At 42.9% G+C, this 27,960-nt stretch overlaps 5 protein-coding genes across 5 annotated transcripts in view; 2 read left to right on the plus strand and 3 right to left on the minus strand.

Annotated features, from left to right (window-relative positions):
- LOC311114004 (ephrin-A2-like) overlaps positions 1–6,477 on the plus strand; it is a gene marked incomplete at both ends in the record, with an annotated part of 25,349 nt that extends 18,872 nt beyond the window's left edge. The window contains 3 exons of the mRNA XM_084189270.1: positions 4,416–4,708; positions 5,380–5,445; positions 6,344–6,477. Of these exons, the coding sequence (XP_084045396.1) occupies positions 4,416–4,708; positions 5,380–5,445; positions 6,344–6,477 (493 nt within the window). The remainder of the gene's footprint in view (positions 1–4,415; positions 4,709–5,379; positions 5,446–6,343) is intronic.
- Positions 6,478–7,949: 1,472 nt separating this feature from the next.
- On the minus strand, positions 7,950–9,444 carry LOC311114006 (coiled-coil domain-containing protein 122-like; the record flags this gene model as incomplete). The annotated part of the gene is made up of 5 exons (XM_084189272.1): positions 7,950–8,096; positions 8,332–8,448; positions 8,613–9,011; positions 9,096–9,244; positions 9,411–9,444. The coding sequence occupies 5 exons, from the start codon at positions 9,442–9,444 to the stop codon at positions 7,950–7,952; spliced, it is 846 nt and encodes a 281-aa protein (XP_084045398.1).
- Positions 9,445–13,286: 3,842 nt separating this feature from the next.
- LOC311114007 (tumor necrosis factor ligand superfamily member 10-like) lies at positions 13,287–18,435 on the minus strand (the record flags this gene model as incomplete). The annotated part of the gene is made up of 2 exons (XM_084189273.1): positions 13,287–13,955; positions 18,286–18,435. The coding sequence occupies 2 exons, from the start codon at positions 18,433–18,435 to the stop codon at positions 13,287–13,289; spliced, it is 819 nt and encodes a 272-aa protein (XP_084045399.1).
- A 272-nt stretch (positions 18,436–18,707) lies between these two features.
- On the plus strand, positions 18,708–21,770 carry LOC311114019 (peptide chain release factor 1, mitochondrial-like). The gene is made up of 9 exons (XM_084189283.1): positions 18,708–19,186; positions 19,400–19,497; positions 19,589–19,670; positions 19,800–19,907; positions 20,044–20,216; positions 20,302–20,419; positions 20,593–20,729; positions 20,816–20,914; positions 21,044–21,770. The coding sequence occupies exons 1-9, from the start codon at positions 18,832–18,834 to the stop codon at positions 21,146–21,148; spliced, it is 1,275 nt and encodes a 424-aa protein (XP_084045409.1). The 5' UTR covers positions 18,708–18,831; the 3' UTR covers positions 21,149–21,770.
- A 49-nt stretch (positions 21,771–21,819) lies between these two features.
- On the minus strand, positions 21,820–27,897 carry LOC311114018 (WW domain-binding protein 4-like). The gene is made up of 10 exons (XM_084189282.1): positions 27,775–27,897; positions 26,612–26,684; positions 26,273–26,335; positions 25,760–25,886; positions 25,238–25,435; positions 23,910–23,980; positions 23,677–23,752; positions 23,395–23,585; positions 23,069–23,268; positions 21,820–22,859 (listed from the first exon to the last, which is right to left on the minus strand). Coding segments are annotated over exons 1-10 (1,224 nt in total). The 5' UTR covers positions 27,777–27,897; the 3' UTR covers positions 21,820–22,636.
- Positions 27,898–27,960: the final 63 nt, after the last annotated feature.

The raw sequence follows: 27,960 nt of genomic DNA on the forward strand, positions 1-27,960 counted from the left end.
AACCATTTAATGAAGCTCCCAACGAACAGTTATTGTACTGATATTGCTTCCAGAGGCAGTTTGGAACTCGGTAGTGAGTGTTGCAACCGGGGACAGATGATTTTTACGCGCTACGCGCCGCGCCGTTCTGTAAACTTGTGTGGCCTACCACTTTGCGGCTGAGCCGTTGTTGCTCCTAGACGTTTCCACTTCACAATAACAGCACTTACAGTTGACCGGGGCAGCTCTAGCAGGGCAGAAATTTTACAAACTGACTTGTTGGAAAGGTGGCATCCTATGACAGTGCCACGTTGAAAGTCACTGAGCTCTTCAGTACGGGCCATTCTACTGACAATGTTTGTCTATGGAGATTGCATGACTGTGTGCTTCATTTTATACACCTGTCAGCAACAGGTGTGGCTGAAATAGCCGAATCCACTAATTTGAAGGGGTGTCCACATACTTGTAGCCATGTAGTATATCTACAGTGCAATCTGAAAGTATTCAGACCCCTTCACATTTTCCACATTTACGTTACAGCCTTATTCTAAAATTGATTAATCCTCATCAATCTACACACAATACCCCATAATGACAAAGCAAAAACAGGTTATTATACATTTTTGCAAATTTATAAAAAATAAAAAACAGAAATATCACATTTACATAAGTATTCAGACCCTTTACTCAGTATTTTGTTGAAGCACCTTTGGCAGCGATTACAGCCTCTAGTCTTCTTGGGTATGACGCTACAAGCTTGACACACCTGTATTTGGGGAGTTTCTCCCATTCTTCTCTGCAGATCCTCTCAAGCTCTGTCAGGTTGGATGGGGAGCGCTGCTGCACAGCTATTTTCAGGTCTCTCCAGAGATGTTCGATCGGGTTCAAGTCTGGGCTCTGGCTGGACTTGAACCTTGAACTGCGTTGTCTTGGCTGTGTGCTTAGGGTCGTTGTCCTGTTGGAAGGTGAACCTCCGCCCCAGTCTGAGGTCCTGAGTGCTCTGGTGATGAGTGGTAACTGGTTTCCTCCAGACGTGACGCTTGGCATTCAGGCCAAAGAGTTCAATCTTGGTTTAATCACACCAGAGAATCTTGTTTCTCATGGTCTGAGAGTCCTTTGGGTGCCTTTTGGCAAACTCCAAGCGGGCTGTCATGTGCCTTTTACTGAGAAGTGGCTTCAGTCTGGCCACTCTACCATAAAGGCCTGATTGGTGGAGTGCTGTAGAGATGGTTGTCCTTCAGGAAGGTTCTCCCATCTCCACAGAGGAACTCTGGAGCGCTGTCAGAGTGACCATCGGGTTCTTGGTCACCTCCCTGACCAAGGCCCTTCTCCCCCGATTGCTCAGTTTGGCCGGGCGTCCAGCTCTAGGAAGAGTCTTGGTGGTTCCAAACTTCTTCCGTTTTAAGAATGATGGAGGCCACTGTGTTTTTGGGGACCTTCAATGCAGCAGACATTTTTTGGTACCCTTCCCCAGATCTGGGCCTCGACACAATCCTGTTTCGGAGCTCTACGGACAATTCCTTCAACCTCATGGCTTGGTTTTTGCTCTGACATGCTCTGACAACTGTGGGACCTTATATAGACAGGTGTGTGCCTTTCCAAATCATGTCCAATTAATTGAATTTACCTCAGGTGGAATCCAATCAAGTTGTCGAAACATCTCAAGGATGATCAGTGGAAACAGGATGCACCTGAGCTCAATTTCGAGTCTTATAACAAAGGGTCTGAATAGGTATGTAAACAAGGTATTTCTGTTTTTTATTTTTAATACATTTGCAAACATTTCTAAAAACCTGTTTTCACTTTGACATTAAGGGCTATTGTGTGTAGATTGATGAGATTATTTAAAAAAAATCAATTTTAGAATAAGGCTGTAATGTAACAAAATGTGGAAAAAGTGAAGGGGTCTGAATACTTTCCGAATGCACTTTATATTCAATACAATTCACGAGTTGATTTAAAACCTATGTTTAACCCTTTATCATGGTTGGTCTCTTGACTGATTTGTCCAAAATCGTGTTACATAAAACATTACTTTTCTGTCCTTACATTTATGGCAGTGTACGTTGTCATTATATCATATATTAAGCATTACTCTGTTAAATTAGACATTGAACTTGAACCATGTAAGAATCCTGGGTCTAGCTAGCAGACAGTTTTTTTGTATAGATATCTCAGAAATGCAGTGTAACTATGTAACATTTTGTGTCTCCTTTTGTTACATGGTGAAAACAGTTTTAATGGGCACACAAATCCAAAATAATAAATGCCATTGAAAAATCAAACGCTTCTAACCGAGTCACCTTACCTGCATACTTAAAACCTAAATTGATACTGTCGTTAACGTGGTTCTTCAATAATTATGCATAATACTTGTTGGATTCGGATTTGGTGTCGAGCTGTTTAATTACGTTGTGATAAATTCACACATTACCATCTGATACAGAAAGGAATTTTCGAATGACTGCCAAGTGATGAACAGCTGTTCTGATAGCGCATGCAATGCAATAACAGCCCAAGTACTGGAAAAAAGGTGTTTGCGATGAATGTCCAGAATACTTTGGTGTCTCATTCCTTAGGCTGGTGGAGACAGTTGTGCCTGGATCCCCGTTGGATCTGATATCACTAGCGACATGACGTTGATAATATGTTGTTGTCTGGTTGATTTACAGCAGGGTCTCGTTAGATTTAACAGAGAAAGCAGCAAGGCAATGAGTTCATATTTTAATATGTTTTTGGGCCTCGGATTGGACACGGAGTCTAGCTGTGCGAAATTGTGTAGGATAGACTATTGCGCAACACCCAACGCTCTTAATTATTCTGGATATAATGACAACAAATTACATAGCCTAGTGGGTTTATTCACAATATGATCTGTCAACTAAATAACATGACAAATACATGTTGTTTTCCATGTTACACCTGTAATTTTAAACAACAAGGGGCTTGAAGTAGCCCACTTGAACATGAATTTGGAGCTCAGAAATTGAAGTACTAGAATATGCCTACCTTGAGTTGTAAATCAGACATTTCGTAAATTTGGTGCTTGAAAAGTCCCGCGGCTGCAATTGAAGGGTGTTGCGCAACTGTGTTGCTGTAAAACCACGTGCGGTTGTTATGAGGACGACAACATCTAATGTTGGCTTCGACTTGGCTTTCCATACAAATCCTTACATTAAAAAGGAACCTGGTTTTTGTTGACTTTCTCATTAGAAAACCAGCTATGGTGGGATTAATTCTACCACTATTCATGGCTTAATTATGTGTGCCTGCGTCGACCACATATGCTACAGAAAAATCGCCATGCATGCATCCAATCTATTTAGTCAGGCAACGTCCACATTATTCTCACATATTTTAGAATGTAATAATAATTAGAATATCAAGGCCTAAATAATTAATTATTCTTAAAGTGATAATGACCTACTTTTTCCATTTGCACTTTTTGCATGCTTTTTGGGGGGAGGGGGATTCTATATTAGGCCCTGTATGTACAATTATATAACATTGTTGAGGTCCTTGAAACTCCCTGAATTTGTCTAGCCAATGTCTGTATGAACCCTGCTTAAAGGATGTATAGTCCTACATTTTTTACATTTTAGACATATAGCAGACGCTCTTATCCAGAGCGACTTACAGGAGCAATTAGGGTTAAGTGCCTTGCTTAAGGGCACATCGACAGATTTTTCACCTAGTCGGCTCGGGGATTAGAACCAGTGACCTTTCGGTTACTGGCACAACGCTCTTACCCACTAAGCTACCTGCCGCCCCGTCCTAGGCCTATGCTGTGGAGTTATGGGCCAATTTGCATATATTCACTTTTATTCCTCTAAGTACATATCTAGAATTGCAAAAAAAAGCATTTATATTTTAGTTTCAAACCATTTAGAAATGTTTATCCCAATGTCACACTGGCCTCATTATTTATAGAAAGCCCCACATACATTTTCAACAGAAAGTAGAGTTGTGCGCATGCATGTGCATCTTTGTGTAATGTGTGAGTGTGTGTGTGTCTGCTTGGTCACGGTGGTTGAGCACTCTGATTAATGCTTACAGAGAGACAACAGATGGGGGAGAGAGGGAAGATATGAGGGGAGAGAGGATATAGATGGTGGAGGACAGGGAGTTGGAGAGAGATATGAGGAGTGGGAGAGAGGGAGAAACAGAATCAGAGCGAGACAGAGAGAGAGAGAGAGAGAGAGAGAGAGAGAGAGAGAGAGAGAGAGAGAGAGAGAGAGAGAGAGAGAGAGAGAGAGAGAGAGAGAGAGAGACAGAAAGCTGGAAAGAGAAAGTAATGTAAATCCATCCTAACCCTGTGATAATGCTGTGGTTGTGTTGTGGTAGTGTTTTAACCATGAGGTTGTGTTGTGGCAGTGTTTTAACAATGTGGTTGTGTTTTGGCAGTGTTTTAACCATGTTGTTGTGTTGCGGTCTAGGTTCCACCATGACTACAGGGTTGCGGTCAGTATAAATGACTACCTGGACATCTACTGTCCATTCTACACCAACGGCCCCCCGGCTCACGGTCGAATGGAACGCTATATCCTGTTCATGGTCAACCACGAGGGGTACACTTCCTGTCAACACAGGATGAGGGGGTTCAAACGCTGGGAGTGCAACCGTCCTACCGGTCATGACGGACCCCTGCGCTTCTCAGAAAAGTTCCAGCTGTTTACGCCTTTCTCCCTGGGCTTTGAGTTCAGGCCGGGGCACGAATACTACTATATCTGTGAGTAATATCTCACACCACTACAATATAACTAATATGTGACTAAAATATTGTACTACTACAGTACTACCACTCTAATTGTGAGTAATATATTGTACTACTACAGTACTACCACTATAATTGTGATTAATATCTTGTACTACTACAGTACTACCACTATAAATGTGAGAAATATGTCTTACTACTACAGTACAACAACAACATATTATGGGGTGAATCGTAACTTCCATTTAAGTCGAATTTGACATGAATGCATGACTAAGTACAATTTTTGACTTCAATATAAGTTAGGATTTACTCCTCCTACTACTACAGTACAACTACTAGTATATGTATTACTACTGCCATGAGGAGAGAGAGAAGAGGAGGAATGAGAGAAATGTAGTGGGAGGGAGGGCAGATGAAGGGTCATGGTTATTTCCTCTGAGCAGCAGATTTTTATGATGTTGCTCTGAGGTCAGACTTGGCTCTTCTTATCCTCTCACTGTGTGTGTGTGTGTGTGTGTGTGTGTATGCGTTTGTGTGTGTCTCCCTTTCAATCTCATGGACACCAGATGTAGTGGGATCACCCAGGTCTAACCTGGACCCCATTCACAGTGGCGTAACAGACATAGCAAACTACAAACTCTCTCCATCTCATTTTATTTCCCTCCCTCTTTCTCCCTTGTCAGCGTCTCCTCATCCCAACCATGTAGGGAGGCCGTGTCTGAGGCTGAAGGTGTATGTCAGACCCCCGGGTAAGTCACGCTCTAACTACACACACACACACACACACACACACACACACACACACACACACACACACACACACACACACACACACACACATACACACACACACACACACATATACACACACACACTCACACACACAGAGAGAAGATAGAGGAGAGTAGAAAGACAGACAGAAATCCTCTCCTTTAAGTTAAGTTCCTAATAGAGACATGACTACTCTCCTTTAAATGTAGTTCCTAATAGAGACATGAATCCTGTCCTTTAAATGTTGTTCCTAATAGAGACATGAATCCTCTCCTTTAAATGTAGTTCCTAATAGAGACATGATTCCTCTCCTCTGTAATTACCAGTTTTTTCTGACTCTGACATAGAAACCTCATCTTCTTCTAAAGACTTTCTACAATTAGCACTGTGACTGAGTGTGTGTGTGTGTGTGTGTGTGTGTGTGTAACTGTATTAAACTGTAATTAGGTTGCTTAAACCCCCTGCTGAGGTCTTGGCGACATTTGTCTCCTCTCTCTCTTTCTCAACTTACACTCTTTCTCCCATTCTCTTTCTCTCTTACTGTGTCTGTAACTCCAACACGTTCTTCTTGTTATTCCTGTGTTATTTTCTGTCTATTTTAGTCATTTTCTCTCCATTCTGTTGTTCTCTCTCTCCAATCAGTTGGTTGTTTAGTTTCCTTTCTCTCTACTTTCAAATGCTTCTACCATTTTCTCTCTGCTTTCAGATCGTTCTGTCCACTTTCTCTCTGTTCTATTCTGTCCTATCTCTCCTTTCAGATGTTTTCTGTCCTCTCTCTCCCTGTCCGTTCTGTCGTTTTCTTTCTCTCTGTCGGTTCAGACTTCAATGTTTTCGCTCTCTGTTGAGTCATGCTGTCATTCTCTCTGTCTGTTCCAGGCAGTTCAGGGTTTGAATCTCCAGAGCCCTTTCTGACTGATGGAGCTCCAGACTGGGTCCCAGAGTCCCTGCTAGCCCCAGCCCTACTACCCAGCCTAGCCTCACTGCTACTGGGCTTCCTCTCATCGCTGTGACCCCCCCTTCCCCTAGAGCAACACCTAGACCAGAGTCTTTGCTAGAAGACTGCCTGTAGGACTGCCTGGCTGACTGTCCCTCAAACCCCCACACGCTCAGGGAGAAACTCTCTTTCAGTCCTGGATTAAAAACCACTGTGGGTCCCCAGGACAAGCATTTACAGCCCCTGGGCTAATTCATGGATGAAGAGCCCCTGGTCTAAACTTAACCCTAACCCCCCTGGGGGGTCTGAAGGGACATGGCTGGGGGGTGGGGGTCGTTGGCTGGACACACATATGCATGACCACTGTGAATCTGGACTGAACTGACTAAACTGATGGTGTTTCTGTTATGCTTACATGATCACATATCATTTAACTGAATATGGTTCTACAGATGATGTCATGGTTATATTTGCAATGGCAGTTAATTAGACTTCCAAAGTGCAGATCTGACACTAAGAAGCCTTCTGATGGACAGAGAAACCATTTATATTTACTGCTGCAACCCCCAGCCCACAGAGGGAAGAGGAGAAGAGGAGAAGGGGGAGAGGGAAACATGCAGTGTGAGAGAGAGAAATAAACAAAGAGAAGGAGAGAGAAAGAAAGAGTGTCTGGTGACCGAGACTTCTTTAATGTCGGGAAGGGAACATAATGAGAAAGCACTGTGATCACACACACACACACACACACACACACACACACACACACACACACACACACACACACACACACACAACACACAAACAAACAAGAACACTGACATGTTTCTACTCTGTTTCATCTTATTTTTGTTCCGTTTAAAAGCACCATCAATTATTCATATGTGAGAGAGAGAGAGAGAGAGTAGAGAGAGAGAGCGAGAGAGTGAGAGAGCGAGAGAGAGAGATGATGATATTCTGTTCTTCTGATTTTGCGTGTTTTAGTGTGCATTATCTGCCGGTAGTTGGTTCTATCATGTACAGCATTTACGCTAAGGCAATCCCTGCCATGGTTTAATGTATAAAAGGTTTCCTTCATGTCTCAATCTCATCAGTTTGTCTCCTGTTCTGTTCTGTTGTTTTTGTCAAGATGATGAGAGACAGGAGAAAAACACACCAATAAAGATTGTTTTGTCTACAAAGTGACTGACAGTGATTATTGTCTTCTACAGTGAGGCAGGAATAGTTGCTATTTCTTAGTTGGTTGACACCATTGCCCTCTGCTGGCCAGTGAGTGTCACAGTTGTTTTCTAAATTCAGGGGGAAACCCAAGTTATTTGTAATTGGGAGGGAAAGGGAGTTTTCTGTAAAAACATGTTTTTGTTTAATGGCTTTCCAATTCATTACTTTCACTGAAAAAAACAAAGAGAGAGAAGAATAAAAAATGTAAAATGAACAGCAACAAAACAGTTATGCACAGACCTACACTGTTTACTAGGGCATGGAGTATGTCTTGGTCTGGGAAAACTCCTAGCCTTAGGTCATACTACAAAACATACAGTTTTATGAACCTTATGGCACCTCAAGGTGTCTCTTGAGGTCCTGGATCTCTCTCTCCATGTGGTAGATATCATCAGACAGCTGCCTGTGGCCGGACTGGGCCTTCATCAGTTGGCAGTGGAGACGCTTCACGATGGCATCGTACCGTCTGTTCTGGATCTGAGAACAACACACTTTGGGTTTTAAACAGAGATATTTCTTTCCTTTTTGTATATACAGCACTTTGAGCTGCATGTATGAAAGGTGCCATATAAATAGTTATTCTTATTATGAATAGTGTACATGGTGGGTCTTTATCTCCTAACATAAACTGTCTGGAGTCAGTTATTTTCTGTTGGATGAGAGGGAAAAATGGGGTGACTGAGCGTCAGACAATAGGGATTCACTACCGTACCTCGATATGCTTCTTGATCAGTGTGTGACTCTCAAACTCCTTCAGGATCAGCTCTCTTCTCTCAGTCACCATCTTCCTCCGGGCTGAGATCTGCCCCCTCAGGTCATCCATCTCTTTCTGTCAAGAGATCGCAGTTTTATTATTGATTCACGACAACGACTTGCGGAACGGTTGAAGTGGATAAGACAGGGATCACTGGACCAAATTAAAGTAAAAAAAATAAAAAATCCCATATGACTGTAATCTGTCAACTTCTACCCTGGTTCCTCAGCTGCTCTGACCTGTGCCTGCTTCACAGCATTCCCCTCTGGGTTCTCCAGGTCAGCCCTCAGCTCTTCTCTCCTCTCTGTGAGCACTCTGACCAGAGCCCTCTTCTCCACTAGCTCCCTGTGAGCCCTCGTCTGGCTCTCCGCTTGCAAGACGGCTGCCCGGTGGCCCTCCATCTTGTTCCGGTAGGTGTTGTAACCGGCCAGCATGCAGCGGGAGTTGTCCTCCTCTTCCTCAATCAGCAGTCGGAGCTCTGTGTTTTCGTTGTAGGCGGTGATGGAACGCAAGCCCAGGTCTTGCATGTGTCGCTGCAGGTGTTCCATCTCACCCTCCAGGATGAGAATCTGCCTCACTTTGGATTTTAACTCCACTTCAGCTTCTTTGCCTTTCTTCTCAATGTCTGATAGTATGGCCTGGTAGCAGATGAAAACAAAAAATGGTTTATGGAGTTTTTACATTTTACTGGTCAGTGTGTTAGCAGGTAAGGAGAGATTCACCTGGAGAGAGCTGAGCACTTGTTTTTTCTCCTGGAGGGCCACAATCTGGGCATATCCTTGTTGAGAGACATCTTCTAAAGCTTGAGTTAGTGAGAAGTCAGGCCCTCCGTGTGTCTCTGCAGCAATAAATGGAAGGGGGGCTGTCACATCTGAAGAAAGACACATACGGTGGTTTGTTATTAGCTAAACTAGCTAGCTATCTACATTAGCTTGTTGTAGCCTCCTAGACTAACTTTAGCTCTTTAGCAGCTCGACCCCCAACAACTTTAGCCCTACTTTGCTGCTGTTTTAGCAAAGCATCCCATTTTTTTTTACCATATTCCATCGTCAGCTCAGCAGAGTTGGCCATGTTGACACGTTTGTTGTTGTGCGCGAAAAATAGTTGATTTTCGCGCTCAGCTCAGCACGTGCGCTCTCTTGGCCTGACTGACGCTCATGGGGGTTTCCCGTTGTGATTCCCACAATGCGCCCCATATTGACTCACATCACCTCTAAAACATTTGTCGAGTAAAACAATATACTTATGTTAAGAATTAAACAATTAAAGAAACCACAAGTTCGGACACACCCAAAGAGTTGTATTGAATTGAGAGGCTCATCTTCATTTTTCCAGATATTGGAGAAACGTTCATTTGTGCCCTTTCCACTCAAAATGTAGGGAAAATAAATAGTGATTGTTATTAAAAATCCAATGGTCAGTGAAGTAAACTAAAGGAAATGTAGGCCTAGTTTTCTTATTAATTAATTTATTTTACAATGGATTGTCAGATGTCTGGATTTGATTCTATTCATTATTTTTATGTGATAAATGACAGGGACTGGTTACTACGGTTTCTGGTGCTATGATACAGTATAAATGTCAGTTATGTGTATTTACATGTTTCTTTGATCCCTGGGTGAGGCCATAGCCACAAGTGGTGTTTTATGTTTAGCGAATAAAGTAGGGACCATTCTCTCTCTCTCTCTCTCTCTCTCTCTCTCTCTCTCTCTCTCTCTCTCTCTCTCTCTCTCTCTCTATCCATGGGTGGGTATTACCATTATACATCTAATTTATGATATGAAAATACGGCAGTTATGGAGAGAATGTGTCTGTAGGCTATTTGATTGCACACAGCAGCCCTCCAGGATATATACTCAGTCACTCATTTCGTTTCCTTACTAAAACCAGAATATAGGAAGGATATAAGTCAGTTCTGATACACCCCCATTACGCTTCCACACACACTTCCTGTAAGTGTGTGTGCATGTGTGTGTCAAGTGCTTTCAGTTTTTGTGTAGCCTACTGGAAATTTATTGCGACCACCCAGATGAACAAAACAATGTTTCATTCCCAGGCCCATGAAAATCAAATTAAATCAAATTGTATGAATAATGGTCAGATTTGCCAAATGGAGGGCGTGGGAGAGCTTTGTACGTCTCTGTGTGTGGAGTAAAGGTGGTCTAGAGTTGCATATTTAACATGCTGGTAGAAATTAGGTAAAACGGATTTTAGTTTCCCTGCATTAAAGTCCCCGTCCACTAGGAGCGGCGCCTTTGGATGAGCGTTTTCCTGTTTGCTTATGGCCTTATACAGCTCATTGAGTGCGGTCTTAGTGCCAGCATTGGTTTGTGGTGGTAAATAGACAGCTACGAAAAATAAATAATGTGATCTACAGCTTATCATGAGATTCTCAACCTCAGGAAAGCAAAACCTTGAGACTTCCTTAATATGCAGCCTATAAAGCCATGACCCAGTAGGATTTGGCTGTGATGGGCTGCCTGGGCTGAAGGCTGCCTCACCATTTGGGAAACATTAGCGATAGATTTTAATTACTAGCACAGGACCTGATAGTAATTTCTGCTGGTGGATGTAAATATTTGATTTGTTGTTTTGGTTTGTTTGCACACTGAAAATAGCAAATTGTTTGAATGTGATGTCCCCTGTAGCTCAGTTGGTAGAGCATGGCGCTTGCAATGCCAGGGTTGTGGGTTTGTTTCCCACAGGGGGCCAGTATGAAAATATATGCACTCACTAACTGTAAGTTGCTCTGGATAAGAGCGTCTGCTAAATGACTAAAATGTAAATGACTGTTGCAGTTCCCCAGGTGTGGTTGAATGCTTAGGTATAGGGAAAACACTGGGCTATTATTATTAACATGTTTGCATCCAGATGCTGAAATTCTGAGTAATTAGCTGCTGTGGTTTCTGTGTCTTGTGGCTTTATTGAGACAAGTTTACAGTGTACACAATAGGTGCAGGTGTGCGCCGGTGCCCCATAACCTATTACGAAAACAAAACAGCTGTGTGGCAGTGAACATCATGATCATATAGGCTATTGTTCCATTACATCCTATGGACTTTTTATGCATTTGAATTTCTCATGTGTGTTTGATTAAATAGAGCCCTCCTCAGTCAGTGTCAGTCTCAGTCCCATAGACACAACAGGATAAGCTGTATGTATGACTCAACAGGGTGCTCTCCCTCCCTCCCTCCATCTGTGACTCAATATAACCACAACTATTTCCTGTCTGGTTCCCTGACATTGTCTCTCATTCTCTGAGTTTCATCAGCACTAAAACATGTGTGCCAAAGAACCGGTTTTGACCAGGTGTTCCTGTTTTCACCCTAGTCTGCATTGTGTCAACACAACAACAAAACATGGACTAAAAGTATGTGTTGCTATTATTTTGTCCACTCCATCCTTCCTCAAAATAGGAAGAGAGACAATGAAGAGGGGATGGATGGAGATAGAACATAGCTATGTTTAAATACCATGAACTAGAACAGGGGTAGTTGGCTATGGGTGCTCAACTACATTAATCCCCTATTATTCATCTCACCTGCTGTTATTTGGGCTACCTGTGTTTTGAGGTGAACCTAATACTGATACTGAGGCTTGAAAATTGGATTTGAAGCACAGGAGGTTGGTGGCACCTTAATTGGGGAGGACAAGATTGTGGTAATGGCTTGGGCGGAATAGGTGGAATGGTATCAAATACATCAAACACATGGTTTCCATGTGTTTGATGCCATTCCATTTGCTCCGTTCCAGCCATTATTATGAGCCGTCCTCCCACTCGGCAGCCTCTACTGATTTGAAGTATAGTAATTTGAGTGCTTGCGTCAGCAGTTTTACAATTTAAACCTTTATTGAAAGCCGAGCTGATTCGTGTGCTATTGTTGCCCATTTTCTGAAAGGCTATAGAATGGTGCCAGCTACTGTATATGCCAGACTGAAAACAAATGAAACAGTCTTGTTTCAGTAGACGACTTTAATGCTCTCTAAACAGTGCAACTGTAGAGCTGAGATGGTGTGGTTATGTGGCGTTAATGCATGTTTTGACATGGAAATGACATAGGAGTGAATAAATATTTCAAGGGAAACATGGTGTGTGTGTGTTGAATTGTGCTCTAATCCAAGCATGGACGGATCGATGCCTCACTTTGCAAATGGTTTTCATGTGAAGAAGGCAAACTGAGCACAGTAATGACGTTAGACGTCAACAAAAGAGTATCTCATTTCATTTTAAATCAGAAACATGAGACGGGGTGGGGGAAGGGATCAGTGAAATCAGAGAATGAGTAAGGAGCATAGGGGGCCTCTAAATGTGCATGACACAGCACTCCCAGCATGCAACACTAATATAACTGGAGTTATTCCCTCCTAACCACAGACAGCACATAAAATCGAGGCGCCCTGCGCTCGCATGCCTGAGAGAGTGTCAAGTTTCCAGAGATCTGCTGAGGTAAACAGTCTCAGGGTGAAACGTAATGGTCTAATGGTATCCCTGTTTTCCTATTAGATGGGTTGAAGCATGACGATATTGGTGATAATAACAGAGAATTTAGAATCTCTCTCCGGTATTATTCCAATTGTATACGGCTTTATTGTAATGTTCTATAAACACACACAAAACTGAACACAGAATTGAATACGAGAGACATCTAAAAGCTTCTTAATGAGCAGTCACTGAGACATGATCACAAAAAATACATAAATATTGAAAACTGCATAAAACTAAATTAAAAGTGAGCCAAATTCAGTTTGTTTTTGCAGTATAAAAATACAAAAATAAATTCCACATGCAGACAGTCCAGCTATCTAACAGATATGAATTCCACCTCATCTACAGCCCTGAGCTGGGAATGGGATTAAAGAGATATCAGTTACTAATTAGTCAATGAAGTGCCCTGGGTCTCCTTCCTCAGTCATCAGCTGCTGATTCTGAAGGCCCCGAAGTAGCTTCCCTCAGCTTCCGGGTCCAGCAGCCAGGAGTTGGACACGCTGACGTAGATACCGTCCCCGGGCCTCAGGGGGAAAGCCCCTCCCTGCTGCTGGCAACACATGTGGTAGTGGCCCCTCTGCCAGCGCCTGGTGCTGCCGCTTTTCATCAACACAGCTGGCCTGAGGGGGGCACTGTGACTGTGACGCTCGTGGAACACGTATTGTATAAGAAGGGCACCAGCCCCGGCCCCAGCCCCAGCACCAGCCCCAGCCCCAGCCCCAGCGCCATCTTCTCTGTGAATGCCAGACTCTGCTGAAACCCCTCTTCTCCCTGGAGCATGAGACTCAGACTCCATCAGCGACTCCTCTACCTGGTCGTAGTACCTGAAGCAGGTTTTGGCGTAGATGTAGTACAGGCCTCCCTCGCGGACCAGGATCCTGCCGTCATGGTACCCGATCTTGGACAGGTGTCCCTGGGTGTGGTCCCAGTGGATCATGGTGGTGGTCTGGATGTCTCTCTGGATGTGCCCACTGGGTGGCTGAATGGGCAGGTGGGCTGATGGTGTGACCTCCCTGGGTGTTTTTGGGCACCTCTGTGACTCCCCTCTCTGGAGGTTGTCCGAAGTCTCAACTAGGGCTGGTCCGGCCTGGGTGACCTGAAGTTGCCAACGGAGACAGCGGCAAGAGAGTTTAGAGGTCACAGAAGCCCAAATCCCCCATTGGGCATCGATACACTGCTGTTAGAAGCTTTTATTGAGTTATTGACCACTTTAACCTTTTACTGCAGTAGGCTAAATCAGGGTCACACAGAGTATTTCTTGGTAGTCGTAAACAAATCTACTTTGAAACAAAAGTATACACCTCACACACATGGTTATGGGCTTAAAAAAAGAAGACACATCATGTCAGATATAGAGTTGAAATGTATTACATTTTGAGTTTGCATCCCAATATTACCCTTTATATACAGTACCAGTCAAATGTTTGGACACACCTACTCATTCAAGGGTTTTTCTTTATTTTTACTATTTTCTACATTGTAGAATAATGGTGAAGACATCAGAACTATGAAATAACACAAATGGAATCATGTAGTAACCAAAAAAGAGGTAAACAAATCAAAATATATTTTACATTTTAAATTCTTCAAAGTAGCCACCCTTTGCCTTGATGACAGCTTTGCACACTCTTGGCAATCTCTCAACCAGCTTCACCTGGAATGCTTTTCCAACAGTCTTGAAGGAGTTCCCACATATGCTGAGCACTTGTTGGCTGCTTTTCCTTCACTCTGCGGTCCAACTCATCCCAAACCATCTCAATTGGGTTGAGGTCAGGTGATTGGGGAGGCCAGGTCATCTGATGCAGCACGCCATCACTCTCCTTCTTGGTTAAATAGCCCTTACATAGCCTGGAGGTGTGTTGGGTCATTGTCCTGTTGAAAAACAAATGATGGGATGGCGTATCGCTTCAGAATGCTGTGGTATCCATGTTGGTTAAGTGTGCCTTGAATTCTAAATAAATCACATACAGTGTCACCAGCATAGCACCCCCACACCATCACACCTCCTCCTCCATGCTTCACGGTGGGAACTACACATGCGGAGATCATCCGTTCACCTACTCTGCGTCTCACAAAGACACGGCGGTTGGAACCAAAAATCTCAAATTTGGATTCATCAGACCAAAGGACAGATTTCCACCGGTCTAATGTCCACTGCTTGTGTTTCTTGGCCCAAGCAAGTCTCTTCTTCTTATTGGTGTCCTTTAGTAGTGGTTTCTTTGCAGCAATTCGATCATGAAGGCCTGATTCACGCAGTCCCCTCTGAACAGTTGATGTTGAGATGTGTCTGTGACTTGAACTCTGTGAAGCATTTATTTGTGCTGCAATCTGAGGTGCAGTTAACTCTAATGAATTTATCCTCTGCAGCAGAGGTAACTCTGGGACTTCCATTCCTGTGGTGGTCCTCATGAGAGCCAGTTTCATCATAGCGCTTAATGGTTTTTGCGACTGCACTTGAAGAAACTTTCAAAGTTCTTGAAATGTTCCCGGATTGACTGACCTTCATGTCTTAAAGTAATGATGGACTGTCGTTTCTCTTTGCTTATTTGAGCTGTTCTTGCCATAATATGGACTTGGTCTTTTAACAAATAGGGATATCTTCTGTATACCACCCCTACCTTGTCACAACACAACTGATTGGCTCAAACGCATTAAGGAAATAAATTCCACAAATGAACTTTTAAGAAGGCACACCTGTTAATTGAAATGCATTCCAGGTGACTACCTCATGAAGCTGGTTGAGAGAATGCCAAGAGTGTGCAAAGCTGTCATCAAGGCAAAGGGTGGTTACTTTGAAGAATCTAAAATGTAAATACATATTTTGATTTGTTTAACACTTTTTTGGTTACTACATGATTCCATATGTGTTATTTCATAGTTTTGATGTCTTCACTATTATTCTACAATGTAGAAAATAGTAAAAATAAAGAAAAACCCTTGAATGAGTAGGTGTGTCCAAACATTCGACTGGTACTGTACATGACAGAAGACTGAAATATAACAAAACCGTTTGACATAGAAACACCGGATTTTCGGCGGGTTTCTGAAATAATGTTGATTAATTATGAAATTATAAAAAATATTAATAACATTCCACCCATTAGGCCACTAGGTCATTTGACTGCAGGAAAGGGGTCTACTAATGTTTACATACTGTTATACCTACTTTATATGTACAGTATATACTATATTGTAGTCATGGCTCATCCTATATAACTACCTCTGTACACACCTTTTCTATTCATATACAGTGCATTCGGAAAGTATTCAGACCCCTTGACTTTTTCCACATTTTGTTCGTTTGCAGCCTTATTCTAAAAGTTATTAAATAGTTTTTTCCCCTCACCAATCTACACACAATACCCCATAATGACAAAGCAAAAACAGATGTTTTTTAAATTTTGCTAATTTATAAAAAATATAAAACTGAAATATTACATTTACATAAGTATTCAGACCCTTTACTCAGTACTTTGTTGAAGCACATTTGGCAGCGATTACAGCCTTTGAGTCTTCTTGGGTATGATGCCACAAGCTTGGCACATCTGTACTTGGGGAGTTTCTCCCATTCTTCTCTGCAGATCCTCTCAAGCTCTGTCAGGTTGGATGGGGAGCGTCGCTGCACAGCTATTTTCAGGTCTCTCACAAGATGTTTGATCAGGTTCAAGTCCGGGCTCTGGCTGGGCCACTCAAGGACATTCAGAGATTTGTCCCGAAGCCACTCCTGTCTTGGCTGTGTGCTTAGGGTCGTTGTCCTGTTGGAAGGTGAACCTTCGCCCCAGTCTGAGATCCTGAGCGCTCTGGAGCAGGTTTTCATCAAGGAGCTCTCTGTACTTTGCTCCGTTCATCTCTGCCTCGATCCTGACTAGTTTCCCAGTCCCTGCCGCTGAAAACATCCCCACAGCATGATGCTGCCACCACCATGCTTCACCGTAGGGATGGTGCCAGGTTTCCTCCAGACGTGATGCTTGGCATTCAGGCCAAAGAGTTCAATCTTGGTTTCATCAGACCAGAGAATCTGAGAGTCTTTAGTGACCTTTTGGCAAACTCCAAGTGGGCTGTCATGTGCTTTTTCTGAGGGGTGGCTTCAGTCTGGCCACTCTACCATAAAGGCCTGATTGGTGGAGTGCTGCAGAGATGGTTGTCCTTCTGGAAGGTTTCTACCATCTCCACAGAGGAACTCTGGAGCTCTGTCAGTGACCATCGGGTTCTTGGTCACCTCCCTGACCAATGCCCTTCTCCCCCGATTGCTCAGTTTGGCCGGGCGACCAGCTCTAGGAAGAGTCTTGGTGGTTCCAAACTTCTTCCATTTAAGAATGATGGAGGCCACTGTGTTTTTGGGGACCTGCAATGCTGCAGAAACGTTTTGGTACCCTTCTCCAGATCTGTGCCTCGACACAATCCTGTCTCAGAGCTGTATGGACAATTCCTTCTACCTCATGGCTTGGTTTTTGCTCTGACATGCACTGTCAACTGTGGGGCCTTATATAGACAGGTGTGTGCCTTTCCAAGTCATGTCCAATCAATTGAATGTACCACAGGTGGACTCCAATCAAGTTGTAGAAACATCTCAATGATGATCAATGGAAACAGGATGCACCTCAGCTCAATTTCGAGTCTCATAGCAAAGGGTCTGAATACTTATGTAGATAAGGTATTTCTGTTTTGTATTTTTTATAAATTTGCAACAATTTCTAAAAACCTGTTTTCGCTTTGTCATTATGGGGTATTGTGTGTAGAGGAAAATGTTTTATTTAATCAATTTTAGAGGCTGTAACGTAACAAAATGTGGAAAAGGTCAAGGGGTCTGAATACTTTCCGAATGCACTATTTATATTACAGACTCTGACATTTCTTAATTTCTTACTTTTTACTTTTTGGATTATGTGTGTATTGTTTTGTATTGCTAGGTATTACTGCACTGTTGGAGCTAGAAACACAAGCATTTCACTGCACCTGCGATAACATCTGCAAATCTGTGTAAACCAATAGACTTTGATTTGATTTGTTGCGGTCTTGAAATAAATAAGACTACTTTGTAAGCCATAAAATGCAATTGCCAGTAAAACCGTCCAGACAATATGAAACACTTTGCCTCTGTCTGAAGTTTAATGTGTTATAAATGTTGTGGTGAGGGAGCAACCACTTGAAATGGATTACATTTAGTGCAATGTGTATTTGTGGTGATCATTGTGTATAATTCATTTTTTGTCCAATGTTTTCTTGCAGCACATGCAAACTGTTATGACTGCTATAACTTTACTACAATACATTTTTTCTTACTAAATACAACTTTGTGCTATAGACTTACATAGATTTTATGATAATGTGTTTCTACTTTCTACATTAGAGGATACTTTTGGTATAATCCAATCTAAGATTAATAGATTTATGCATTATGATTTGTATTATTATGATTACCTTACCTGTTGAAGATGCCCTGTCATGTGAAGTACAACAGCAACACTTGATACCACTTGAAGTAATCCCATGATAACGACGGTACCAATAAGAGTTCTGTTTGAAGTTGGCTCTGTTCTCCTGAGCTGCTGAAATCTTGGCAGAGTGCTTTCCATTTCATAAAGATCCTTTTATTACTGTACGTTAAATATCCACTGTGTTTCATAAAAACAGAACCAATGTTAGGCTATGTTTTCCCTAAAATGTGTTAGTATTTCAGCGTACTCTCATTACCAATAGAAGTTTTAGGAGGTGGGTTTCTTGGTTTAGTACCCCCTCTTTGAGGACCAATCAGATTACAGATTAATTTAAATAGCTGTTAACACCGCCTGGGGGTGCTGTTGTAAAATACGGGGCAAAAAAACATTATTTATGACTACATATCCCAGCATTCAACATCACTCTTTGACCTTGCTGGAAGCATGATTATCTTCTTCTCTACGATGTTACTAAATATGAGATGATAAACTCATGTAACCAGTTGACACTTATTTCGTATACATTGTAGCCAGATGCTTATGCATAAATGTATTGGAGTGTGCGGCTCGTGCGCACGCCTCATCTCGCCCCGCCACATGCACAACAGAATATGGAAGGAACTAGCAAATCGATCACTCGTATCATCAAGACGTTATTGTAACAATAATTTGGGAGATTTATATCGGAATGAGTCTGTACAACGATATCTTCGGCAGCTTGTGGAAGAGTACAGAGATGTCACCAAGACATTACAACATGTGTTTCTCAACGACTCCGACAGGAAAGAGTTGAACAAGAGACAGGTGGGACTTTCACCAGTGGCCAATGCGTTTCAGAGCGTTGAACATGCCGTGAAAGACCTTGAGGAGGTCGACACTCTGCTTCAGAGTAAGTAAGCTGTGTTCTATTTTGTGTATTTTGTTAATTGGTAACTAGTTAGTGTTTTTTCTGTATCTTGCGTTCATAAGTGTCTGTAATGCCTGCTGTGCCGCAACTGACCAGAAGGGGTCGCCCGTGCTTCAATAACAATGTGCTAACTGTGAAATATGTGTCATGGATCTGAAAATGTTATACATTTACATCCATATTCTATTTTTACAGGTACAGTCGGTTCCAAAGAGGAAGACCAACACATGGTCCAGTTACTGAAAGAGGAACAAGCACAGATCACCCAAAAAATCGAGTCACTGAGAAAAGATGTAAGAACAGACATTAGACACAGAACATTTTAAATGTCTGCCTTAGTCAGTCTGGAACTAAATGAGAAAATCTGAATTCATATTTCCCCAGTTGATCCAGGCACTAGTACCCAGTGACCCACACGACACCAGTAATGTCCTTCTGGAGGTGGTAACAGGGCGGACAACAGGAGGTGAGTCAGTGAATCAGTTCAAGGTAATTACTCAATGAACATCATAGGCCATGGACAATGGCTCTCCATTACACTCCTGGTCCTAATGATAATGTATGTCCCCTCTCTGGTACACATGTTTTCATCCAGGTGACATCTGTCAACAGTTCACCAGAGAGATGTTTGACATGTACCAAGGCCTTGCCAGCTACAAGAACTGGGACTTTGAGGTCTTCAACTACACACCTGCTGAATATGGTATTGCTTCTATTCTGTCTGTCGGTCCTACCGTCCTTCTGTCTGTGTTTTGGGGAATTGTGGGTCACTGGATGAAAGTGTCTGTTTTTATGTATGATTGGTTGGTGTATTTATTGTCTGATTGATTATCACTCAGGTGGGCTGCACCATGCGGCAGTAAGGATAGCGGGGGAGAGTGTGTACCGGCTTCTGAAGCATGAGGGAGGGACACACCGGGTCCAGAGGATCCCCGAGGTGGGCCTGTCCTCCAGGATGCAACGCATTCACACAGGAACCATGACCGTCATCGTCCTGCCACAACCCAACGAGGTACACCTGTCTGTCTGAACCGCCTGTCTATCTGCCTTTCTGTCTATCTGTTAGAATGATAATAGATTGGCATTCTGTTTTGTAGCTGGACATCAGCATTGACCCTAAGGACCTGCGGGTTGATACGTTCAGATCGAGAGGGGCGGGAGGTCAAAGTGTCAACACAACAGACAGTGCTGTCCGAATAGTACACCTGCCAACAGGTAAGAGCTTACAGTTCGGGGAAACAGGAAATGTATTGAAAATTCACTTTAAGAATTTGTTTATATCTTTATTGAAAACCAATGGCACTTCTTGATTTGGAATTTCAATTGATCTCCTGATATTGACTGAATTGAAATGGAATTACTGACTGACCCATGCTCTCTGACCCTAGGTACGGTGGCAGAGTGTCAGACGAGCCGCTCTCAGCTACAGAATCGTGACACGGCCCTGCACGTGCTGAAGGCCCGCCTCTACCAGAGCATGATGGGCAGAGAGACGGAGCAGAGACTTATGGCACGCAAACAGCAGGTGATCCGCGACACACAGTCCCATCCTAACACTTTACTGTCCCCCTCCTCTCTCCCCCTTCCCCACTCATGTTGTTCCCTCTCCAGGTGGGAACTCGCTCCCAGTCGGAGAGGATTCGCACCTACAACTTCAGCCAGGACCGCGTGACAGACCACCGGACTGGCTACGTGACCAGAGATATCAAGGTGGGCTCCTAACTATGCAAACAAGCAGTCTATAATGGAAGTTGATTTCTTCTGTAATGTGTGTCATGTCATGCTTTACATGTAGTGGTAACAGTTTTGTTCTTTGTGTCTTGTCTATTCTCTTGGCAGGAGTTCATGAGGGGCGGGGAGCCACTGGATGATCTGATCTCAGAGCTGTTGGAACACGGAGAGAAGGAGGCTCTGCTGGAGCTGACCTGCAGTCCGAGACACTGACTCGACAGTGTGACGCCTTCGTTCTGGGAGCTAGCTAACGTGACCCACCGCTGCAGCACTGACAGGAGAACAGTCAGACTGGTGGAGTCAGAGCAGATATGGAAGCAGTGGTGCGAACACTGATCCTGGTTCAGTTTATGTGAAAAGAATGGCGTGTGTGGAGAAAATAGAGAGCAGAGAGAGCCTGGCTGCAGACAACCCAGCTCTTTGACCAGTCTCAAACATATGCAGAATTACACCCTAGCATCTTAATAAAGATATGGAAGCAGTGGTGCGAACACTGATCCTGGTTCAGTTTATGTGAAAATAATTAAAATGAAATTAAAATTAATAAAGACATAAAACGTTACTGGAAATAGTTGCCGATGATCCCTGCTCCTATTGGGTGTGTCAGAGCTATGATTCAGCCCAACACACACACTCTAATCTCTAGCTCCCAGGCTGTCTGGCAGCTGGCCAGTCATGGCATCAGTATCTCTCCTACACAGCCATAGCAATGTGTGTGTATCGGCACCAATGAAGAATTACCTTCGAGGCTACTCAAGCCCCTGTGCAACGTTTATTGTGAAATGTTTGAGTTGCTCTGACGGAAGTCTGCAAAATAAATCTGTGGTAGACTATTGATGACTAAAGGCTGATGGAGGACTAAAGGAAGAAGCATAGAGAGAATGTCCACACCAGCAGAATATTTATTCAAGTGCTCGCATTAAAAAAGTACATAATTTGTACAATATTTCATCAATCATAATGTAGAAAACTTGCTCTGCATGCTCCTTCTCGAATACTCCAACAATGCTGGAGTATGGTTCCGGGCTGGGTTTCCCCACAGCACCGTAGCACTAGGATCATGTTCATTCCATTGAAAGTAAATGGACAAAAGATGACTTTAGTGCTACGATCCTTTTGGGAAACGCAGCCCTAAGCATTTACTTGTGATGATGTGGAAAATGACAACCACCACCACAATATAAGAACATCACAGCGGTCCTTCACGAGCCATCCATAAATTATCCAGTTAAAAATACATCACAGACGCATAAAAAAATATCTCTGGAAATGATATTGTCCATGTCTGTATGTTGTTCAACTAAAATAAAAAAGCAGGGGGGGGGGGCTTCAGGCATTGAAAAATGAAATTGTAAAGAGTAAGCTGAAAACACTTCAAGCTAGGACAGCCAAAGCCACTGATCAAGCTTCTTTCAGACGTCTGCTTGTCCTGTGGGGGCTATTGCTCCACCCCAAAAGCTGCGTATATACTGTGAGTTGGATGGGTAAAATTCAACCTGAACAATTATTTATGAAATTATGGCATCTTGGTGATAAATTGGGTTCTCTGTAGCCCTCAAGGACCCGACCTGTGTATCCAGGTATTTATATGACACTGCTAGAATCGTCCCCTTACACAATAACAGTCTCCAACAACATCCCCCAGTTTCTGAAGCCTTGTGTCTGTTTAACAGAGAGTTAATATTTGAGTTAGCCTGGGTATTAGTCATCATCTCCTCGTTGCCTCAGGCTCCTGGAGGATTTCCCGTTCTCTGCTTTCCTCTTCCTGAACGTGGCCCCGGCTCCCGACGCGGGACCGCCCTCGTCCCCCAGAGAGGTGATGATACGCTCCCTAAACTTGGGTTTGGGCTCAGGCGGCAGCTCCGTGGGGGCGGGGGCGCTTGCTGCACCTTCCACCTGGGGCAGCTGCAGGTCCACGTTCTCACTTGAGGGGGGGGGGGTGGTTATAGAGCAGACAGGTGAGTTATTAGCTTAGCATTCAGTAAGGCACACAATAACAAGTTGGCTAAAGTAGAGACAGACTAGCACCAGGGTCCTGTTCATCAAGGCGAACCGTAACAAAATGTTGTGTAAATCTAAACAATTGCATAGTTAAATCCAAATGAAGACATTGACAGTATAACAGTCTCTTACTAAGGCTCTTCTTCTTCCTGTATCTGCTCCCAGGCTCCGTAAGGGTTGGTCTTCCTGGTCTTCTTAACAGTAGGCCTCTCTTTCTCCTCAGGCACAGCTGCCGGTGTGTCTTTGGCCCCTTCTCCCTTCCCCCCATCATCATTACCATCATCACCATCTTCATCCTCTCCCTCCTTGTCTGAAGGCGGTGTATTATTTTTCTGAGGAGAGCAAATGATCAATAAAATGATCGTCAGTCACCATGACTCAGATCCTAAACTAATACCTAGTATTGTCTGTGCCCATTCACTACCAATGGGGTTATTGTATTGAGGACTGAACTGAACCTTGGTGACTTGTTTGGAATCCTCTCCCTCCCCGGCTCCTTTGGCACTGTTTGAGCTGTCCTCCCCAGAGAGGAGTTCTGGCTGGGGGGCAGATGGGTCATCTACCCCTGGGGGGCCCACTGTCTCTCCACTGGGCCCAGACCCAGACTCACCACCGGCAGGGAGATCTGCAGGTCTTTCCCAGCTGGACTCTGTAAGAGAGGGGGAAACATCAAAACTATGTCAAACATAATTATGTCAAACATACATAATTCTTGTCATCAGCGGTCTTTATAGACTGACCTCCAGTCTCTGTGTTGTAGTAGTAGGTAAACCCATCAGGACTGACGGCCTCCATCCAGGCACAACCTAAGGAGATCTACAGAGAAAAAAACAGTGTGTTCACTCCAGGACTTGAAGGATTTACCTCTGTACAGTACACTGACTGTAAACATATCAAATGGGTAACAAAATACAAGAGACTTCCTGGTGAAATGAAAGGTATTATGAAAAATTAAGTAACAAGTTCTGTGTACCTCAGTTTGACCAGGCTGTGGAGAGGGTGGGCTCTTTCCCTGCAACCCATATGGTTTGTCCCACCGAGATTCTGAAAAGACATAAAAACACAATGCTTCAGGAGAAAGGTGAATGGTCCTAGGTGTATGTTCCAAACTCCTTTCTTAAAGTCACAGTCTGTGACTTTTAACCTGTCACCTCTGATACCTGGGGAGGTGTTGTGGTCTTCAGCCCACCCAGGGTTTGTACAGACAGTGGTAAGTCAAATTAAAAAACTTTTTTAAGCACTAATATTTATTTTCAAGGATCATCAATTTGTAATAGTTGTTATTATGCAATTGTTTCTATTCGCCACCAGATGGCAGTATATCGCCAAAACCTCAACTAACTTACTATTCATCACTACCTTACAAGTTCTACTCAATGATACGTGTTTCACCACTTATTTACTAAGTGGTAAGTGGTAAGTCAGGACTGATGATGTAATTTGAGTAGTGATGAACATTTCCTATTCGCATTACTACACAATTTCAGCTTTATGACTGTTTTGTATTTTTATTGGGCATTTGGGAATCTACTACTTAATAGCTACAAAAAAGCATCTTGCTTCTGACTGCTTCTGAGTCGCCGGGCGGGTGGGCTGTGTGAGGAAAATGGCACGTGAACGGCTGCCGCCTGATAAAGTGGAATATCACCTTGAATGAGGCAAAAAGTCACAATGTAGAACTTGCGCCAGCGCAGGATGCAGCATTGTGTTTTTCCCCCTCCAGGGCTGATGCTCGCAATGTCAAAGTCTGACCCATTTATTTGCACCTTACACAGTGTAGGTCGGTTGGGTCCAGTGGTGTAGTGGTAAAAAAAGGTGGGTAAACTGTACTGAACAAAAATATAAAACGCAACATGTAAAGTGTTGGTCCCATGTTTCATGAGGTGAAATAAAAGATCCCATACATTTTCCATACGCACAAAAGGCAGGTTTAAATCTATATTTGCCCAGCATTTTAGCTATCGATGTGACGTTTGGTGGAGCCTAATCTGTCGGTTCTGTACCTGCCTGGCTGAGTGGCAGTGTGGGTGGAATGAGAGAGCTCGCCTGGCAACCAGAGCGCGAAACACATGAGGAAATAAAACTCGGTAGTCTGCCTGGAAATGAATTCGTAAGAGAAATACATTTTTCTAATATTTTTAACATTAACATATTTGATCATTTTCTGTTCTCCTCTCATTTTAATTCAAGTACTTTTCAAGTACCAACTTGAGAAAATGTCAGATTTTCAAGGTATTCCAGTACTTGAATTACAAGTACTTTAAGCACCTCAAGCACCTTGTGTGAAGCCTGCCTGCCTACCTCCTGTCATAGAGTTGAAGTAGTATGAGAGTCCTTCGCTTGTCTTTCCCTCCACCCAGTTCTCTGATTCGTTTCGGGGCATCCTCTCCTTTCCAGGCTTTTGCTTCTTTTCTTGTTTTCGAGATTGAGGTGAAGGTTGAGATGGAGAATGAGATGGAACTGGGCTTGGCGTTTGGGCTTTGGTTTGAGATGGGGAATCTAAGCAAACACACAAAATCACATTGATATATTAGCCATTTGAGCAGACACTCTTATCCAGAGTGTGTTCTAACAACTTTTTAAATGCTTAAAGTTTCATTAGTCGTATGTACGGTATACGCATGGTATACATTGTCGAACAAAATGCTTGACAGGTTCCTTCTCGACAATACAACAACAATAAGAAATAATAAAATATAAGAATACAAAAAACTATAAAAACAATGGTAATAAGTTACATTCACTTATTTGATAGTACAAATAAAAACAGACTGGCAAGTTATTAAGTTAGTAAATCAATAAAACATTTCATTAAGTAGTTACCTGATGGTTTTATCCCCAACCTTTTCATATCCTCCTCATATGCTTTCAGTGCAGCCGCCTCCATCGTTGCAAACTCTTTAGACTGACGATCCTCCTGCTTCGCCTTGTCAATGCTCTTCTTTTGCATCTATACAGAGGAGGGGCCGAAGTATCAGCCAAGTCACCAATGAGATGACAGCATGGGGTGAGAGTGCCATATCTGGACCTTATCTCTGCTGAAATACACCACTATGCCAGCCAGGAGGGTTATGCATGCCAAGCTGCGTTTACAACGCATCAATAGTTTCCCTTGCAACAGTGACCCCTGTTGATACCTCTGTGTAATAACGTGTTATCAGCAGACTACATAGAGCCCAGAGAGAAAAGAGTAAGGTCTTGGGTGATTGACAACATTTATGGCATCTGTATTTGTGCCACATCTTATGCAGTATGTTAGCTACAACCCTGACATGGACAGGCACCCATCATTCTATGTTTCACGAGTGAAGGCAAAACACAATGATGACAACTCACCTCAGCAATTTTGGCAGCAACATTTTCTTTGTGATTCTTCCCCCTTTCATGAAACTCAACACTCTGCATGAGAAACAAACAAGCACAGCGGTTAATACACGATACAATCTTGTCCTCAGCCACAACCTCTTGCAGTCATAACATAACAGACTACTCTCTCTTTGACACACATCACCAAGAACAAGTAAGCATTCATTCAATGTTAGCAACATGAGAAGGGCCTAGTCAAAGAGACTGAATAGCTAGCATGATGATCATGCCTGAATGGGTAGCTAGTCAGCTAAGTACACTAACTTCACATACTGGTACAAATTACATGACAATGTACTCAACACTCACAGGTTTATTGTCGGCTATCCAACACTTGCAGTACTGGCAGAATTTCTTTGGCTGGGACTTCCAATATTCCGACCTGAGTAATACAAACAAAATAAACAACTTCATAAACATGTGTTTGAAAGCTGATCAGAATAGAAATTTGGACCGTGAATAAAAAGCAACCATGGTCGTACAAACTGAACTAGCTAGCTAGCTAATGTTAACTTATGAATATATGCAACAATATTTAAATCAAATGTTTTTGGTCATGTTCTACAACAGGTGTAGACTTTACAGTGAAATGCTTATTTACGAGCCCATTCCCAACAGTGCAGAGTTAATAAGTAAGACAAATATTTCCTATATTTAAAAAAGTAAATAATAACAATACAAACCATAGCGAGGCTATATACAAGGAGTAGCTACCAGTAACGAGGCTATATACAAGGAGTAGCTACCAGTAACGAGGCTATATACAAGGAGTAGCTACCAGTAACGAGGCTATATACAAGGAGTAGCTACCAGTAACGAGGCTATATACAAGGAGTAGCTACCAGTAACGAGGCTATATACAAGGAGTAGCTACCAGTAACGAGGCTATATACAAGGAGTAGCTACCAGTAACGAGGCTATATACAAGGAGTAGCTACCAGTAACGAGGCTATATACAAGGAGTAGCTACCAGTAACGAGTCAATGTGCTGGGGTACGAGGTAGTTGAGGTAATACAGTATGTATATGTGGGTAGGGTTAAAAATGACTTGGCAATCAGGATATATAATAAACTGAGTAGCAGCAACGTATGTGACGTGTGAAAGTGTGTGTTTTGTGTGTGTGTGTGTGCTGGAGTGTCAGTCAGTGTAGTATCTGTGAGTGTGCATAGAGCCAGTGCAAGGGAGTCAGTGCAAAACAATTAAGATAAATAAATAATAAAGGGGGTCAATGGAAATTGTCCGGGTAGCCATTTGATTAACTGTTAAGCAGTCTTATGGCTTGGGGACAGACTTGGCTCTCCGGTACAAATGTACATTTACATTTTAGTCATTTAGCAGACGCTCTTATCCAGAGCGACTTACAGTTAGTGAGTGCATACATTTTCATACCAGTAACGTTAACGTTAAATAGTTCGCTTTAGTAAATCTTAAACGAAATTGCAATGGGTGTGACGTGAAACAAAATACTCACATTGTGTCTTCTGATCCAATATAATATAATTAAGGGAAGGTTAAACAACCTAGCTAGCTACACACAAAAGCAGAAAATTTTGAACATTTCTCGACCATCAACAACACGACGTCCGTTTCTGATGACGTAGGTACGGATGTCTTTGAGGGTCAAAATTGGTTGTAGCCGCTACTGTTATCGCTTTTA

This window comes from Coregonus lavaretus (assembly GCF_964263955.1).
Source record: "Coregonus lavaretus genome assembly, contig: HAP1_SCAFFOLD_830, whole genome shotgun sequence".
Lineage (NCBI taxonomy): Eukaryota > Metazoa > Chordata > Actinopteri > Salmoniformes > Salmonidae > Coregonus > Coregonus lavaretus.

Coding starts and splice junctions, on each gene's coding strand:
- LOC311114019 (XM_084189283.1), top strand. CDS start 18,832: ATGCTTATGCATAAATGTATTGGAGTGTGCGGCTCGTGCGCACGCCTC. Junction 19,908..20,043: donor CTACACACCTGCTGAATATG/GTATTGCTTCTA, acceptor ATTATCACTCAG/GTGGGCTGCACCATGCGGCA. Junction 20,217..20,301: donor TCCTGCCACAACCCAACGAG/GTACACCTGTCT, acceptor TCTGTTTTGTAG/CTGGACATCAGCATTGACCC.
- LOC311114018 (XM_084189282.1), bottom strand. Junction 25,436..25,759: donor GTTGGGGATAAAACCATCAG/GTAACTACTTAA, acceptor GTGTTTGCTTAG/ATTCCCCATCTCAAACCAAA. Junction 23,269..23,394: donor ATTCCAAACAAGTCACCAAG/GTTCAGTTCAGT, acceptor TGCTCTCCTCAG/AAAAATAATACACCGCCTTC.